At 47.0% G+C, this 17,949-nt stretch overlaps 1 protein-coding gene and 1 long non-coding RNA gene across 2 annotated transcripts; one reads left to right on the forward strand and one right to left on the reverse strand.

Annotated features, from left to right (window-relative positions):
• The first annotated feature begins 630 nt into the window (after positions 1-630).
• Positions 631-17,629, forward strand: Cx3cr1 (C-X3-C motif chemokine receptor 1). Its single transcript, XM_004835228.4, has 2 exons — positions 631-1,184; positions 11,473-17,629. Exons 1-2 carry the CDS (start codon positions 1,029-1,031, stop codon positions 12,550-12,552), a joined length of 1,236 nt encoding a protein of 411 aa, XP_004835285.2. The 5' UTR covers positions 631-1,028; the 3' UTR covers positions 12,553-17,629.
• Positions 4,348-5,160, reverse strand: LOC110349590 (uncharacterized). The gene is made up of 2 exons (XR_015453101.1): positions 4,995-5,160; positions 4,348-4,639 (listed from the first exon to the last, which is right to left on the reverse strand). It is a non-coding gene; the product is annotated as an uncharacterized LOC110349590 (long non-coding RNA).
• Positions 17,630-17,949: the final 320 nt, after the last annotated feature.

The following is a 17,949-nucleotide window of genomic DNA, read 5'->3' on the forward strand; positions in this document are numbered from 1 at the left end:
TGCTGTGCCTCAGTCCTATCTGCTGCAGCGTCTATGCAGCAGACCAGGCTGGCTTGTTAGCTTCAGAAAGAGAGGGTGAAATCAAGCTCCCACAGCCAGAGAGGTGAGGAAGGAGGAGAGCCTGGCTCCTGCATGGTCAGGAGATGGCATTGGGAGGAATTGGAAGAGGTCAGAGGGGAGAATGAGGATAAAGAGCATTGGAGGTTTTGCATTGGCAGATGTGGGGTTTGGGAAGAGCTCTCCAGTTTCTGGGTGGACAATGTTCAAGGAAGAAAGGCGAGGGGAAAGAGAGAGGTGGACAGGACTTGCCTGGGCATGAGAAGCCATATAGGCCCTGGGGTAGTGGAGACCTTTCCCATGCAAGTCACTGGCACGTAGTGGGCCAGTGTGGGATAGGAAGGGAAGCAGAGTCTTGGCCAGATCCCTGAAAGGAGCACCAGGAGGGGTGGAAGGAGTTAAGACATGGCCAGGGCCGGGGAACGGGTACTGCGGTGGGAAGACCAGGGTGGAGGGAAGGTGGGAGTGTGCATACTGAGCCTTTACAGGGAAAGGTGCCCCAACCCTCCAACCCTGAGGCCAGGAGGAATCAAAGAAAGGAAAGTGGTGGGGAACTTCCTCTATGGACAGATGTCACACTGTAGACCCTTGGGAGGCCTTCACTCCTGCAGCTCAGGGTGCACACCCGTCTCCCAGCAGCTCACACAGATGTGGGTACTGACTCAGTGGGGTCAGCGCGGGGTGTTCGGCGCCCCGGACCACTGTGAGGAGCAAGGCTACAGCCCCAGTGCTGACCAGGGAATACTGTGGGCACCTTTTCTGGGCAGGAAAGCAGAGGCTCTGTGAGCTCCCACAGCTCACCTGAAGGTGCCCACTGTGCTGCGCCACCCACAGGCCCTTCCCCAATGGGGGGGGGGTGGCACAGCCCCAGACCAGGTGTGCCCTGGGCTCCAGTCTTCCAGGATTCAGTTCAGAGCCTCCTGTGGCCAGCTGGTCTCCAGCCTGGCACTTGCAAGCTTGCTTGAATCTAGATGGTTTACCTCACAGGAAACCAGATGCTATTGGCTAATTTTGCAATAAAGATGCCTTCAGAGAGAAGGAAAGGGAAACGCTCGTCACTGGTGGAGTCTTCGTGGGACAGGGTGGCTGAGTGGCACATCCTGAGGTTCCCTTCCCGTCTGCCCCAGGTAGGCACGGGGACTGCTAGGTGCCTGCGGGCAGGTGGGGCGGGCCCAGCAGTTGGAGTAGGGTAGTGGTGTGGTTTCTGTCTACGCCCACACTGCAGAATATTTTCCTGAGGCTGTTGCAGCCTAAATAGATTCAAGAAGCAGGGGAGCGGGATGTGTGGGGATGAGACTCTGCCTCCTAACATGATGGAACATGATCAGAAGCCTGAGTAATTACATGTTAAGGACATGGAGAAAAGCTTGACTTGTCATTGACTGAAGAAGCATGATATGAAATTGCAGCTGGTGGATAATGAAGAATAATTATTTTTTTAAGATGAGAAATAGTATTGATGTTTTGTATAAGAATCATTAGCCTTTGGAGGCCTACATCTAAAAGTTTATGGATGAAATTAAATAATCCAATGAGGCCATGACTTGGGGAATATATGAAATATTGACCCTTTATGGCTAATAGTTAAAACTGGGTGATGGATACCAAAAGATTCTCTCTACTTTTGAATATGTTTGAAAATTTTAAAATAAAAAGTATTTTGATGACATTGGCATTTTACTACAAATATAAATGTACTTAATATAAATATAAAATATGTACAAAGATTAGGTGCTGAGAAGCTAAAAGATCACTGTGCCTGATTCTAGGATGTTTTTTGTGCCATCTACAATCTCTTCTCCCCCTACTCACACCCCGTACTGGGAACTGAACTCAGGACCTGTGCTTGCCAGGGAGGCACAGCGCCCCTGAGCTAAATCCCCAGCCTTGATTTTTTTGTGCGTGTGTCAAGGTCTCCCTATGTAGTCCAGGCTGGCCCTGAACTGGAGACGATGCTCCTTCCTCAGCCTCCAGGGTGCTGGGATTACAGGCATGTGCCCCCGTGCCCAGCTCTAGCTACAATCTTTATAAAGAGCATGTATTGCATTTATAATAAAAACTGTTTTAATTAATAAGCTACTGGCATAAATTCATTGTTCAACTTCGGTATATGCTCTTATAACTCTCATGAGGACACCTGGGTTCAGAAAGCTTGAGCCATTGGGAAATACAGCCTTTGGAAAGAAACTCTGATAGCAAGACAGGAGGATGTTTTTGGAAGCCGGCTGATGGGCTGCTGCTTGCTTTTGCTCGGGGCTTGTGGAGATCACAGCCTCAGTCCTCCAGCCCTGGTTTGTGAGTTTACAGTTGAGTCCAGGAAAAGGAGAGGAATTTTAGGGTTCTCTTCCCCTCCCTAAAGAAGGACTTTCTTTTCTTTTCTTTCCTTGTCTTTTCTTCTCAAATACTTGAGGTACAAAACTTAAGGCAGAAACTAAGCCCAAAGTGAAGGAGAACCCTGAACTGTGTGAAAGGCCAGGAGACTTCCCTGCTCAGCACCTGTTGCTGGAGGGGCCAGGCTCCTGAGAGGCAGCAGGGAAGGAGAGGCCTCTGGGTTGCTGAGCCTTGGGGCCCCTGTGGGACAGGGCAGGGGCAGGGCCTGGGGCTGAGGTCCCCTGGAAGAGAGGAATGGCTCCAGGAAGGCCAGAATGAGTCCTCATCTTTCACCTGCAGGCCACTGTACTGTCACTGAGGCATGCAGGGCAGGAAGCAGTCTCAGCCCAGCTTCAGCCTGACCCCTGATGGCCCTCAGACTGACATGGCGCTGCCCTGGCCCCTGGGAGGGAGCACGGTCTCCAGAAAGAAACTCTGCCCCCAACCCTGCTGCTCGGCTGTCCCACTTCACAGAGAGGTTACAGTGGCTGCTTCCCTTGGCAGCCAAGTCTTGGCTTCACCCTTGGTAACTGTGCTGAGCGCTCCACCTTGGGAAGTCTCCTTCCTCCTGTGATAATGGGCATTGTCTTCACTTTCCTTAAGGATCAGGAACAAGGGATATAAAGTCCCAAGCATACTCTTGGTGCTCAAAAAACAATATATGTTATTATCATGGGAAACTGAGGCTTAGAAAGTTCCCTGACTGCTTTCAAAGGAGGTTCTGAGAAATCCAAAGTGTTAGAGCTGACCCGGTTAAGAACTGCCTTCTATTCCCTTCCCGACCTGGTCGGCTGTGGAAGGGCAGCCATGTTGGGCACAGTCCTCCCCAACCAGAGACTTCGGCCTCAAAGGACCTTGCTCCCAGATCCAGGTCCTCCAGCTTCTCCTCCCAGCCCAACTCTGATGCAGAGCCCTGAGCCCAAAGATATTCAGAACCAGTACCTGTGGAGGATGAGCTACGCAGGGAGGAGAACTTGCTTCTCAGGAAGATCACAGCCACATAATTCTGTGTACCCAGGATGGTGGAGCCCAGATGTAGGCTGCCTTTCCTATGGCCTTGTTCTCCTTCCCAAGCACCTGGGGGTTCCACAAGGCTGGACCCTTGTCACTCATGCCATCTGGGAAAGGCACCTTCCAACTGAATCTTGGTGCTGACTCTCCTCTTGGGCAGGAGAGAGGATTTCAGATTAGGCCCACTGCCCTGTGGTCTCTTTTGTGGTCTCTGGTCACAGTGGGTACTTCATCTTCTTATTTGGCCAAAGTTCAACTGTTTTGGATTATGAGGGGGGAAAAATCTGTGTTACATCTCCTGAAGTGTCTTTCCAGTCTGCCTTTGTTTCTTACCTTAAGCCTACGTTTATTGTTGAATATAATACACTGAAAGGGCAATATCAGAATGGTATTCAGGTTAACAGCTTATTAAAATTAATCTCCCACCTAACAACCATCCAGCCCAATGAAAAGAACCTTGCCAGCACCCTGAAGCCTCCCTCATGGCGCTGCCTAACAACAACCTCTTTCCCTACAAGTAACTTTTAGGGTGATTTCGTCCTTGTGGTTCCATTTGAGCCAATCTCAATATGCATCTTTAAACAACATGGTTAGCTTTGCTATCTTTGATCTCCACATACATGGGTCATGCATAGGTCTGCTTTTTGGTCAGGCTTCTTTGGCTCAACATTGAGCTTTTCAAATGCATCTAAGTCGTAGGAGATACACACGGCAGCATTGTCCATATTTGCCCCAAACTGAAAGTCTCCCACATGTATATCAACAGCAGAAATGATAACACATTATGGAATATTCAACAGTGCAAACCTGGGCCATCTGCTAAGAGACTGTTAAGACAGAAAGAAACCTCATCCTTTTATAGCCAAGCAGACACACCACGTTAAATCCATGTTTGAAAGGCAAACAGTAAGAGCACTGGAGAGCACCATTTGTCACACTAGTTCACCCTAACTTGACCTGATGATTAGGAGGGCCACTCGCATTAGCCAAGTGGCTTCATCCAGAGGAGAAGCAGCCTCTCTAGTCTTGGTGACAGGAGGTGGTTTAGTAGTCTGCAGCAAGGAAGCCTGCAGAAGTTAGGCCCCTGCCTCCCCCACAAACGGGGAGAGAGGGCTTTGCTGCCTACATTTCAGGTCCTGGAGAAAGGTCTTCCTAGATCACAGAGCAGATAGAAGGCCTGTCAAGTTTCCAAAGGATTTATCTGCATTCCAAGAGAAGAGAAAGCACTTTCAGGTTTTCTAAAGTAAATGCTCTAAGAAAAAAAAGAAGTGAAGAAAACGTCTTATTTTCAACAGAAGCTGAGCCTCTTAGATTTAATTTTTATTTTCTCTTCACTAGCATATGCTAAAGATGCTCAATAAATACTGGTTTAATTAATAATTAACAAGTTCATCTCCTCAATTATTTTTTTTTAAGTAGTAAAGTGTTTCCTTTCAAAGTTTTACGGTTTACTTGGGCAGAAATAATAAATACCATAAAGTACTTTAAAGAGGAAAAGGGAGGGGGGTGTCAAACCCCAGATAATGACAGGTTTTGGAAAGGGGCAACTCACTAACCCCAAGGAGTCTGCGCCTTGGCCTTGCATATGGTTTCCTCTTGTTCTTGTTGTTTTGTAGCCTGGATGTATGCATTTGCCTCATATAAAGCCTTGGAGGGGGACAATGCTATGCTGTTTTACATGAGCTCATTATTACATCACATTCAGTGCAAGTTGTAAAATTTTTCCTAATAGCCCCTAGACATGGAATTCAAGACCACTCACCTGCCTTTAGCCTTAGCTCTCCCTGCATCCTGAGGGGAATGTGTCATAAAAATAGCTGTCATCCTAGGTGGGGAAACCATCAGGATCTGGTAAAACTTGGCTTCCCCAGCACCTAGGGCTGTGGGCATGGCAGTGGGCCAAAAACATTCCTCTCCAGTACAAAGTAAACTTCAAACTCTTCAGGGCAAGAGATCAACAGACCCAGCTCTGTCTCCAAATAGAATCTCATCTAACACTCACAGGCTGCCACCCAGGAGCCTCCTGCTTCCTGAGAAGCTACTGAGAAGCCATTCTGTTGACAGAAAACCACATCTTCATGAGCCTCTAATCTAAGACTCCTGCCTGTCTTTAAGAACTCTTCTTTGTGTTTGATTCTTGTGGAAGAATTGAGCATGTCAGAGCTGGCAAAGCCCTTGCAGGTAATCGGACCCATGCTTTCATTTCATGTATCATGAAACTGAGGCAGAGCTAGAGCAGCGTCTCTCAGACATTACTGCATGGAATGTGTAGGGCCCTATGAACTATGTAGCCTTTAAAACCACAGTAACATATGCAGAAAATAAGCCGACCCTTCAGCCTTTAGTCTTTTCTTCTCTAGAGAAAATTACCACCCCCCCCCCCCCTTAATCACTGTAGATTCTGGGAGGCTGGCAGTGAGGACCACATAGTGGTAGCAAGTGGGGAAAATGGTATCTTTCCCTCTCCATTTTCTATTTACTGTTCTCTGAAGATCAGCTTGCTGGGTTTTGACTCCAGAAGGGAGAAACTCAACCACTTCAGGGTTGCATCATGGACTGGCTTCTTTTTAGAGGGCCTGTGCCTACTTATTTGTCAGTCCTAGTCCGAGAGAAGTGGCCTATAGAATTCTGCAGACATCCCCTCCAAGTGGGATACCACTGCATAGTGCAAGGAATACAGCTTTGTGCAGAGATGGATCTGGGCTTAAAATCCCAACTGTATTCCCTCCTCAGACACATTAACCAAACCTCTACAAGCCTCTGCTTATCATTTCTCCTCTGGGCCTGTGGAAAGAGTTCAGTGGTACTGCGTATGGAGCATAACCTTAGCAGGCATATCAGCTGGCAGCCTCTGCTTCTTCTAAACTGAGGGTTTTTGGGGTGGGGTGTAGCTCGAGGGAGAACACTTGCCCAGCATGTGCAAGGCCCTAGGTCTGATCACCAGCATTGAAGAAAAAAAAAAAAGACCCATGGTTAAACTGGGGCTTTCTGAGGGCAACTTCTGATTTTGGAACACTAATAGAACCAGGACATCCCCAAAGAAAAAAATTTTGGATCAGAGCTCAAGCAATTTTCTAGTTTAATTTCTTTTAAGAAAAAAAAATAATAACCCTTACAAGTCCCTTGACATTATACTGGGCCCCAAACTCAAACTTCGCTCAAAGGTTTACTTAAAAAACAAAAGTAAGGACCAAGGAAAGCAATAAACACAGAGATGATGCATTGGGTTTGGAAAACAGTAAGCAGGATGTGATGCCAAAAGAAGAGGAAAGTGACATAAAAAGGGTGTCAGATAGAAAGAGAAAATGGATTAACCTCTTAAAAGAGGAGGAAGTATAGAAAAGACAAGCTGATTGGAAAACACGGGTAAGGATGCTTCCTACCCCACCCATGGAAAACAGTTAAAAAATAAATGAGCAGGCATGAGGAAAGGAAGTGGCCAGAGGAAGGCCACCAGGATGGGCAGTGGAGGAGAGCGGGAGTTTTATAAAGCAGGTCACACAGAAATCATCTCCGCTTGGGTATGGGACACACACCCTGATCAAGCTATGCTTCTAGGCTTAGCTCAGATTCTCTCATCTCAGCACCAGTTAGTTAACCTTGGGCTCAACCAACTAGAGTGCACAGAGAGCTGAAAACAGCCTAGTGGGGACTTGGCTTCTTGCTGACTACTGCCCTGAGAAGCAAGGAGCCGCCTCAGCTATATTAGTGCACTCCAATGTCTGCTTCTTGCAACCCTTGTGGATTCAGAACCTAGATGAGAAGATACTGCAAGCATTTATCTTGTTGAATTCTTACACTTGGTTCTCAGGAACAAAAGGAAGGCATTGTCCAGGTCTGGCCACAATGGCATCTGCTTCCGAGAGGCCTCTCTTGGCTCACCTCCAATCTTTGAACATCTCAGAAGACGTGGAAATAAAAAATCCACTCAGCTCAGGCCCATACTTCCTGAAAGGACACCTTGCTAAAGCTATCGAGTTCAGTGGAAACTTGGCAAAGGGGAAGTCCTGTGGGGATGTCAAGTTTCTGATGTAAATGGGGCTCTGGAAGGTCTGGGGCTGTCCCCTGCTGAGGCCTGGCTTGAGCACAAAGACCAAAGTCTCTTTCCAGAGAGATAAAACCATGCATCACCCATGACTCATGCAACCTGGCACGGCTATTTTTCAACACTTGCCTCAGTGACAGGGCTGAAATTGTTCTGAGAAGTGTTCAACAATCAGATAACTCCAACAGCACGGATGGGAAGCCATGCCAGTCACACTGATTTCTGACTGTGGGTTAGGGGTGGCCCGTGCTGCTCTCTTGCAGCTGATGCATCTTTTTTCTTGCTCTTCTAGGCCATTCATTCATTCATTCATTCATTTATTCTTTCAACACACCAGGCACCTTCAGAGCTCTCAGAGTTCAAGGGCCCTTTGCCTCTTGACCACAAAGGACATTTGTGTTCCCCGTGAGCTCCCAGGGGCAGTAGGTGCCATCATCATTATGCCCAAGGAAACCTTTGGGGTGAAGGTCTAGGGCATAATGTGTACCCTTCCACAAATATTCACAAATATCCTCATTTGTTCTATGCCAGGCCTCTCCCTCTGTTGAGCACTGGCCTACAGAGCTGAGGAGAACATGGTTCCTAGGGTCTCCCAGTTTTTCAAGAGGTGGACAGGGAGGGCCATAATGCAAAGATGAAGAAAGTGCTGAAGCTGGATACATTGCACAAACTGCAGCCCTGCCACCAACCAGCTGTGGCCTTGAGCAGGTTCCTCACCCTCTGAGTGCACCTATTTGCACAGAAAGCAGAGATAATCCTTTTCTGTGTCAGGTGCTACTTATGGAGCATGCACAGTGTGCTTGTTATTTGTACTGGGTTACTTATTTCTTTTAGTTTCTCAAATAATTCACATATTTTTATTTTTAAATTTCCAAGTCGATCAATTGAAACAATTACAAAAAAAAAAATTTCAAGAGTTTACAGCAAAAATTAACTCACCTTTCCCCCATCTTCTGGTCTCCAGAGCTGCCCTCCAATGGTAACTGTGGCTACCACCACTAGCCTGTCGCTCCAGAGATATTCAGACTTTACCCCAACACACACATAGCATTCCTTTCCACAAATGGCAGCATACCATATCTGGGGGACTCCACTCACCAATATCACAGAGCTTATTCTGCAACAGAACTTACAGATCTACAAACCCTGGCTTTGTTTTAGCTTATAAGCAGGTGCTGGGTAAATCTGAAGATGCACCATGGTTTGGTGCAAATCTGAAGATGTACCATGGCCCTGCAGATGGGCCCTGGGTGGTTTCCCACCACCTCTCTGTCAAGCTTGCTGCAGCCCTGTCCCTGCACTCCCTTGAATATGTGTGTGAGTGTGTCTCTGGGATAAACTCCAATTTGCAAACGTGTTATTTCATTCTCAGGCTCCCAAAGAACCTGTAAGGCTGCTGGGGGGTTGGGTGAGGGCTGGGGTGGTCACTTGGATGGCTTTTCACCCCTCAATTTTGGCCTCTGCTTTGTTTGGTAGCCATTGTGTCCCTGCCTCTTATCCCCAGTCCTTCACCTTTGGGGAGGGAGGGAGGAATGTGGTGAGAACAACAAGGGACTCGACTTTAGCCCTGCTCCCCACTTCTAGCTGTGCAGTGGGCAAAGTGCTTAACATCACCATCTTCCTCCCCACCCCCCAGGAGGCTTAGAGGTGCAAGAGGGGCTGTTGATATCCTCCCCACTCCTCCCTCTGGAGTGTGGTCCAGCGTGGCTCTTAGCAGGGGCCATGGTATGTGGGGTGATCACCTAGTATGTGCATAGCACTGTGGCATCACTGAGAGGGACTCCTGTGGGAGCTGGGACATTTTGGGGGGTCTTTACTAGGGACTCTGAGCCACCAGGGAGCCAGGAAGAAGGTGGCTAGCTGGATGTTGTTCTGTCCTCACTGGCAGTCAGGGAGCAGTCCCAATCCAGACTGATAGCCAGGACCAGCCACTGGCTCTCAGTAAATACTGTGCTCACTAGTCAGGTGAGATCATCAGGTCTTCAGTGTTATCTGCAGTGGCACCCCATCTGCAAGAGAGTGCGTTGGCCCACTTCCCTGATTCTGCCTTAATCAAAGCTGATCCACATGCATTTTCCTCACTGAGACGAAAGCCCCTTCACGGCTGAGCCTGGGATGGAGTGATCGATCCGGAAGCAGGCCATGCAGGAAATTTCAGACATGTTTGCTGCTTGGGTGTCGAGCTCCTCCAACCAGGACCAACCCCATATCCGGAATCTTGGTGCAAATTAGAGAAGGTGTCCCAGGATGTGTGGCATCTCAGGCGGGATGCCCAGTGTTCGGGCTGAATCTGGGACTCCCTTGGTGCTCACCCAGGCAATCACTTGCTTATTTCTAACTACCCTTGTCTTCTCTACACTGTGTCCCAGCATTCCTCTTTTCCTCCTCTCAGATATCCCTGGAGCCATTCAGCAGCAATGAATTAGATACACGACTTCCCTTTCAGAATTGCAGAGAAGATTAAATAGATTAAAACGCATGTGGAATGTCTAACTGTAAGGCTAGTTTAGTAAAAGCTTCATAAGGAGTGGCTCACTCTCCACCCCCTCCAAAATAAACTGAAAAGTGCCCCACCCCAGGGGAAAATTAGAATAACCTTTAAATACAAAATGTCCAGGATGCCCAGAGTTGGGCTGATTCAAGAGAGTCCACAGGCAGCCTGGACAGTCCAGAGACCCACAGGGCTTCCTCCCCCAATGCAGGAAGTGAGCTTAGCATTTATTAACCTAGGGTCCTTCACTCAGCCTGCAAGGTCTTGACTGTTTCTGCTGTCACACAGGAGCACCCCTGGGAAGATGATGGTCCAAGCAAGCTACAAGCACTAAGTAGTAATTGCTGTCTCCCCTTGAGACACATGAAACCGAGGCTTGTAGAGCTCAAAAACTAGCTACAGGTCAGCCACTGTGTACTGATCAACTTTGATGTTATTGATTAAGGTCAAAGCCTGAGGTTCTGCTCCATAAAAAGGGTCCTTGCAGCCTGAAGCCAACAACCCATGCAGTTTGCCTGGAGTTGAGAGCCTCCTTACACCCCAAGGTGGGCAAGGTGGTCCACCTTAGTCCAGTTCACTGCAGAGGAAGCTGGGCAGGGAGACACAATGCCATGGCTGGGTGAGCCCTGGTCACGACAAAGACACTGCCTGGTCAGAACGGTCATGAACAGGGTGCAGTGGGTTGTGGAAACTCCCTTGGTAAAGAACTGTGAGCTTTGCTTTCAGTTTTGATGAGGAAGGAGACAGTGATAACTAAGAAGTGTGTCATCATAACTAAGATGAGTGTCTGAAAGGGCCTGTGTGTGCAAAGGCTGCCTCAAGTGTCACCTTTGGAATAAATGTCCAAAACACCCTGGCTGGGAATGGGATGTGTTTTATTGCCCAAGCTATGCAGAAATGTCTCCTTTTCCAGAGCTGGTCATGTCCAGGTGAATTAACCACTGGAGCCTGAATCAGTTGGCCCTTCTAACTGCAGAGCCCTAGATCACGACAATGCTTTCTCTTCCCCTAGGGCTGTGGAGAAGAAACTAGGGTGCAAGGTTGGACAAGGTGGAAGTGAAGAGGATAATTACTTTGGGGAAGTTTGGGCTGGAGGAATCCTTCCCTACTGTCATCCTACTCATTTTCTGCCCTTGGTCCTCCCTGCAACCTCCACACACTGGTCAAGCTAGATACTCGTTGGAGAGACTTGAAGAGTCAAGAGTCCTCTCTCACACTCCAAAGGCTGGCTGAGCCATTCACTGAGGCTCTGGTCAAGTCCTCTCAGAGACTTCTTTGAACCTGTCAGGGACCTGACTGCCTCTTCAGCCCAAGGCATCTGTTGCAGTCCCAAAACTTCTGTGGGGATTAACAAGATGGTGCATGTGCTGGTGGAAGAGGTAGTAGCCACCCAACCAGCGTTTATCCCTTCCTTCTTGCCTCTGTATGGGACCAGATAGAATTGCACATTTATTCCTTGGAGCACTAACACTGCCACTTGTTTTCTCTTCTGATCCAGGCCTGCACCATGCCCACCTCCTACCCTGAGTCCACCACAGAGTACTTTGAGTATGACGAGTCTGCGGAAGCCTGCAAAATAGAGGACATCGTAGCCTTTGGGACCACCTTCTTGTCCATATTTTACTCCCTGATCTTTACTTTTGGCCTGGTGGGAAATGTGTTGGTGGTGTTTGCCCTCACCAGGAGCCAGAAGTCCAAGAGCATCACTGACATTTACCTCCTGAACCTGGCCCTGTCTGATCTGCTGTTCGTGGCCACACTGCCATTCTGGACTCACTATTTGGTCAGTGAGGAAGGCTTCCACCACGCAGTGTGCAAACTCACGACTGCCCTCTTCTTCATCGGCTTCTTTGGGGGCGTATTCTTCATCACCATTATCAGCATCGACAGGTACTTGGCCATCGCCTTGGCAGCCAACTCCATGAACAACCGGACCGTGCAGCATGGTGTCACCATCAGCCTCGGCGTCTGGGCAGCAGCCATCCTGGTGGCAGCGCCCCAGTTCATGTTCACAAAACAGAAAGAAAAAGAATGCCTGGGTGACTACCCTGAGGTCCTTCAGGAAATTTGGCCTGTGCTCCGCAGTGTGGAAGCAAATGTTCTTGGCTTCCTGCTGCCCCTGATCACCATGAGTTTCTGCTACTTCAGAATCATCCAGACACTGTTTTCCTGCAAGAACCACAAGAAATCTAGAGCCATCAAACTCATCTTATTGGTGGTCATTGTGTTTTTCCTCTTCTGGACCCCCTACAACATTATGATTTTCCTGGAAACTCTCAAACTCTATGACTTCTTCCCTGGTTGTGATCCGAAAAGGAATCTGAAGTTGGCCCTCAATGTGACCGAGACTTTGGCATTTAGCCACTGTTGCCTCAACCCCCTTATCTATGCATTTGCTGGAGAGAAGTTCAGAAGATACCTTTACCACCTATACAGGAAATGCATGGTGGTCCTGTGCGGTCGTTCAGTCCATGTCACTTTCTCCAGGTCAGAGTCACAAAAAAGCAGGCAAGGGAGCATCCTGAGCAGCAATTTTACTCACTCCACGAGTGATGGAGATGCGTCCATCCTTCTCTGAAAGGATTCCCAAAGCCTGTCTCCATGAGAATGCAGAGTTCCTGAAGCTGACACGGAGTAAGGACGATCAATTTTTGTTGTTGTTTTTTACATGCAAGAAATATGGACTTAATACTAACAAAACAACCCAAGTCTTTTCAAGAATTGTGCTTAAAACTTGAATGATAGAGGATATATGTGTCTCTTCTGGAAAGTCAGGACCTTTTTGCTTAAAGATGATGAAAGTACAACCCAGACTAGCTTAGTTTAAAAAAGGTGTGGAAGTGCCGGGGATTTAGCTCAGTGGTTTTGCCGCCTGCCTTGCAAGTGAAAGGACCCGCGTTCAATCCCTGATATGAAAAAAAAAAAGGTGTGGTAAAAAAAGGCGGGGAGATGGTGGTGAGAACTGTTCACATTTTGACATGGGCAAGGGGATGGCCGAGCCCTCAGAGTGAGTGGAAACCAGAACCTGAATCTAACTAGAGTTTCCTCTCACTGATGCTCAAATCTCTGAGTAGTGACAGATCTTCCAGGCTCACATAACACAGCTTTATCACCATAGGGGGACTGAAACCTATTCCTTTCTGGTCCCAAGGTCAAATTCCCAGGGAAGGATTCTGACTGTTAAGATGGTATTGGCCCCATCTTTGGACAAGGTGGTGGTATCCACAAAGAAGGGCATAGCAAATAGAAGCTTCTACTCCAAACTCATGATTAGAAGTTGAGGAAGACGTATCTCCAAGAAGTTATAAGGGTGAATACTGTTCTGAACAGACAGAATAAGAGCGACACACTATCCTTACTGTGTACCTGAGGCAGTATCCACTGCCAACTTCCTCTTCATTAAACCCCTTTCTTCCTTAACCTGCAAGGGCTTTCCACTGCTTGCTACATCAAGTCCACACTCAAAACCTTGGCCTCTGAGGCTCTCTGCCATGCCGTCCAACCTACAGATTCCAAAGGAGTTCCTTTGAGGGAGAGAGACCTTCCCAAGGATCTCACCTTCCCTGTCAGCTGGGTCTCTTCCATACGACCACACACACCTCCTTCCACCTGTTCTCAAGCCCTGAGGGAGAAATAGAAAGAACCCTGCCCCAAAGTGAAGGAATGGCTTCCAGTCCCAACTCTGGTGCTTGCCTACTGGGTAGTTTGGGGCCAACAGAGCTTCCATTTACTCATCTGTGGACAGGGAATAAGGGTACTTTCAACAGGGAACACCCTTTCCATCATGAAAAACCAGCCACTCTTGCAAGTCCTAACCTTCTAGTTTGGTTCCCAGACTTCAGCTTTTTCACTCCTGGTGGTGTTGCACTCTGACCAGAAGTGTGGTGATGGTGTAGGAGGAGCCTGCAGGACACAGCCCAGATACAGAGGTCACTGGCTCCTACTGCAGTACTCAAGGAGCACCTAGGTCAAAAGATCAATCACCTTACCTGACCCAAGCCTCTCACATTGCCCTGGGTATCCCCTCCTAGTCACCTCATGGGAACCCCCACCCATCTGGAAAAAGTCTCCATTACTCTCGCCACTGCCACCATGGAGAACCAGGTGAGGACAGCAGTTTTCTTGTCTCAGTCAACACTGGGGATGGTCTAAAACTTCAGAGCTCATGAGACAATCACAATAGTGCTACAGAAAATGTCACCTATGGTCTAATCACGCCTGCATTTACCCAGCATGTGCTCAGAGTGCCAACCATAATGATATACAGTTTTATAACCTACTTTTTTCAACGTTAGGTTCCAAATAGCTCTCTTGTGTATTAATCGTTTTAGAAGACTCTACCAGGTGTACACTCACTGGGGAAGATCCAGCATCTGCTCCCTGCTGCACACCTGGCACTCTCAGCAGTTGGTACATTTAATGAACAAGAATGAATCGTGTTTCCTCAAGACCATGTACCATAATTTACTCACCATTGCTCTGCTGATAAACATTTAACTTGTTGCCAATATTTAACAAATATACACTTTACATCACTTTCATCTGTGTAATTTTCCCCTTGCTCAAGTATTTCCATTTAGAAATTTAGTTCCTTCCTATGGGGAATAACTGGGCCATAGGTATGGGAACATTTAGTTCTTGGTTCATACATGTGAAATTAGTTTATCATAAAGCCTTTATACACATATTACGCACAACATGTAAGCTCAGGTCCAGAGCTATTTCAAAGGCAATGAGATCATGCCTCTGCCCTAATGATTTACCATTTAAAGGAAGAGAAAAGTGAATAAATATGAGATGTGATTGAAAAATATGGTGAATGTTAATTTTTTAAAAAAATTTATTACAGTAATGATATATTGTCATAGTCCTGTTCAAAATACTCTCTCTCTCACTAAAATACATTTATCCCATCATTCTTGCTACTTGTGAAGCAGTTCTGGAAGTCCTCTTCCGTGAGTGTCTTTAGTTGTGCTGTTGTGGCTGCTTTGAGGTCCTGACTGGACACAAAATGTTTACCTATATCTATCACGGTCATTTTGACTTTGAGGAAGAGCCGGAAGGTGTATGGCACCAGATCTTGTGAAGGACACACTGTAATACTTTTTTTGTTTTGGGGGTTTTTTTTTTTGGTACCGGGGATCGAACTCAGGACCTTACACTTGCAAGGCAGGCACGGTGCCACTGAGCTAAAACCCCGGCACCGACACACTATAACGTTTCTACAAGCCTGCCTTTCTGTTGGATGACACTCGGTGGCAGCAGTCATATTTTTGCCCACACCTCATAAAGACATTTGCGAAAGAGGGCTTCCTTCCAGAAGAGCAGAGAGTAGTGAGAATGATGAGATAAGGGAGGGGGGTATACTGAGGGGGATTCATGGCAATGGGCCTTTTTCTGTAATATTTTTTAATGGAAACATTCGCCGTATATTTTGATCATAGCATGTAAGCATGGTTTGCATTATGTGCCAGCACGGAGGTGGTGACATCTGACCTGAGTCTTGACAGAGGAGGGGTTTTACAGGCAAAGCGAGTGTGGTCCAGGCTGAGGGAATTTCATGTGTAAATGAAGGCTTTTACCATGTGAATAATCATCATGCAGACACTGAAAGACACTGGGAGCAGAGTAGGGGGAGGAATCTTGTGGTTCTGGGTTGTTAGCTATGGGGACCCAAACAACCAGTGGAGGGGTGTGCTTCCCCTCGGTGTTCACAGGATGCTCCATGGTGACCTGATCCTCCTTCCAACTGTTGAGACTTTGAATTGGAGTTTAATCTATTTTCTGATTCCCCAGGAGAGAGGAAATAATGATTTTGTCTTGAGAAATAAAAGAAGGGAGGCACTTATCTTTCCAGAAGAACATTAAGTTTGCCTCATAAGACTCCTATGTTCTCCCATTCATCTTACTAAGTAGGAAAAAACCCAAACAGCAAGGATGTCAGTGCCTAAATAGAGGAAGGCACATTTGAAAAGCCTCTGAACTTTCCCCAAGCAGAGGAACATGGTGGACTCGAGAGGCCAAAGACACACAATGAGCCCCAACATAGTCACCGTATGATCTCGTGTGAGTTACTTAACCCCTAGGCTCAGTTTCCTCATCAGGAAAACAGGGATAAAAGCAGTGCAGCTTCCTAGGGATATGAGGAGTTAGTAGCCAACTTCCACCAAGCTCAAGATGGCCAAGCAAGCCAATAACTAATAAATGGTGGTGATTGCTTCTGTCCTTTTCCTCATCAGCTTTTCTCAGCAAGGAAACTCAAACTACCTTGTCTTTACTTTTCTTAGTCCCCAAATCACAGACTTCTCTGTGGACAGGGATAATTTCATCTAAACACAAAGTTTGTAGCTGAGGAAAAAAAGCCACTTAGGGGCAGAGCTTGGCCCAAGATCTCACAGTGAATTATTGGAAAAGGCAGATGTTTGATTTCCAGTGTACCACCCCCTTCCTTGTAGGGGCCATTTTGGCTTCTAGGAGCTAAGAGCACAGGTAGGTGGCAGAGAAACCCTGGAAAGAAGGTCTTCAGGCAGATGACCAGCAGCCACATTTACATGGACAAGTGTGACCTGTATGGCACAGCTTTTGGCAGTGGATGTTCTGTGACTTTGGTATCTCTAATGACACATGGTGTCAACAGATGGAGAATCAGCAGCAGCAGATACAGGATTCCCAGAGGTCACTGCCACTGCAACCTCAGTTGGACAGGGCAAATGTAAAGGATGGCCACATCCAGGGGCTTCCCAGGGCTTGGGCAAAGTGCTGTGTCCTTTCCACATACTCCTACTCACTTCCGGCTCATTCTGTGTTCTTTCAAAGACATTATAAGAGAGACTCTCCTTCCTCAGGACTCTGTCACCAGAAAGGTAAACAATCTATATTTTAGGTTACTGGGAAGAGCTATCAGCCCTTACAATCCACTGTACCCGGAACACATGCAGGGTCTCCTGATCTTTCCATTCCTTTCTCTCTCTCTCTCTGAAGTGGTGTCCCTGAGTGTCCAGGGAAAGAGACACATCTGCCCCTGGAAAGTAACATCCATAGGTGAGCACATGGCAAGCTGACTCCGAGAGCCACCTTGGAGAACACCAAACTATAGATGATGTCCCTTCCTGCAGTCTAGCCCAACTCAGAAGTCAACTTTCCTCTCCAGTTTCATCCCTGTTCACCAACCCATAGGGACCACTGCAGTTTGAACTTGACTTGCAGTGCTGTTTGCTTAACTTGCTGCATTGGCAGCCTCATTTTGGGCTACTCCAAAGAGCACGCTGATCTGAGAGCAAGTGAGAGAGGTAGGTCTTAGCAAATTCAGAAATATCCAATTTCTGTTCTAGAGAAGGTCCCTCCACAGGGACCCACACTGTCTTCTGAAGGTCTGTGGTGGATGCCTGTGGTTAGGCAATAAGCAGAGCTCCTCCAGGCATGCACGATGCAGCCACAGCAACTGTAAAACAGGCACCTCAGGAAAAGTACTCTTTTACCCTGTATTTCCTCATTTATTAAGATAGAAACAAAAAAATTTAATTGTACTCTTTTTCTCAAAATTAGGTAAGGTTATTCAGCTTTCAGTGTGTTTTCTTTATATTTTCTATACCTTTCATGATTATAAAACACCAAGATATTGTAGAAAATATAAAAATAAAGATTTTTAAATTTAAACATTTAAATTATACAATATTCTGCCTCCTGGAGATAACCACTATTTAACACTGATGTTGTTTAAAAATTTTAAAAAAGATTTGCAATCATAACACCCATATAACTTTATATTTTGTTTTTTAAATTAGTATCAACATAAATACTTTCCCACATAATAAACTTAAGTATGATTTTTTAAAAGATAGAATCTCACTATGTTGGCCAGGCTGGCCCAGAAGTTGTGGGCTAAGGGATCCGCCCACCTCAGCCTCCCAACTAGCTGGGACCGAAGATGAAGGCCACCATGCCTGACTATCAAACATGATTTTGAATGGTTGCA

This window comes from Heterocephalus glaber, unplaced genomic scaffold (assembly GCF_053883595.1).
Source record: "Heterocephalus glaber isolate CG9 unplaced genomic scaffold, H.glaber_assembly_v1.0 deba00000122, whole genome shotgun sequence".
Classification (NCBI taxonomy): domain Eukaryota; kingdom Metazoa; phylum Chordata; class Mammalia; order Rodentia; family Bathyergidae; genus Heterocephalus; species Heterocephalus glaber.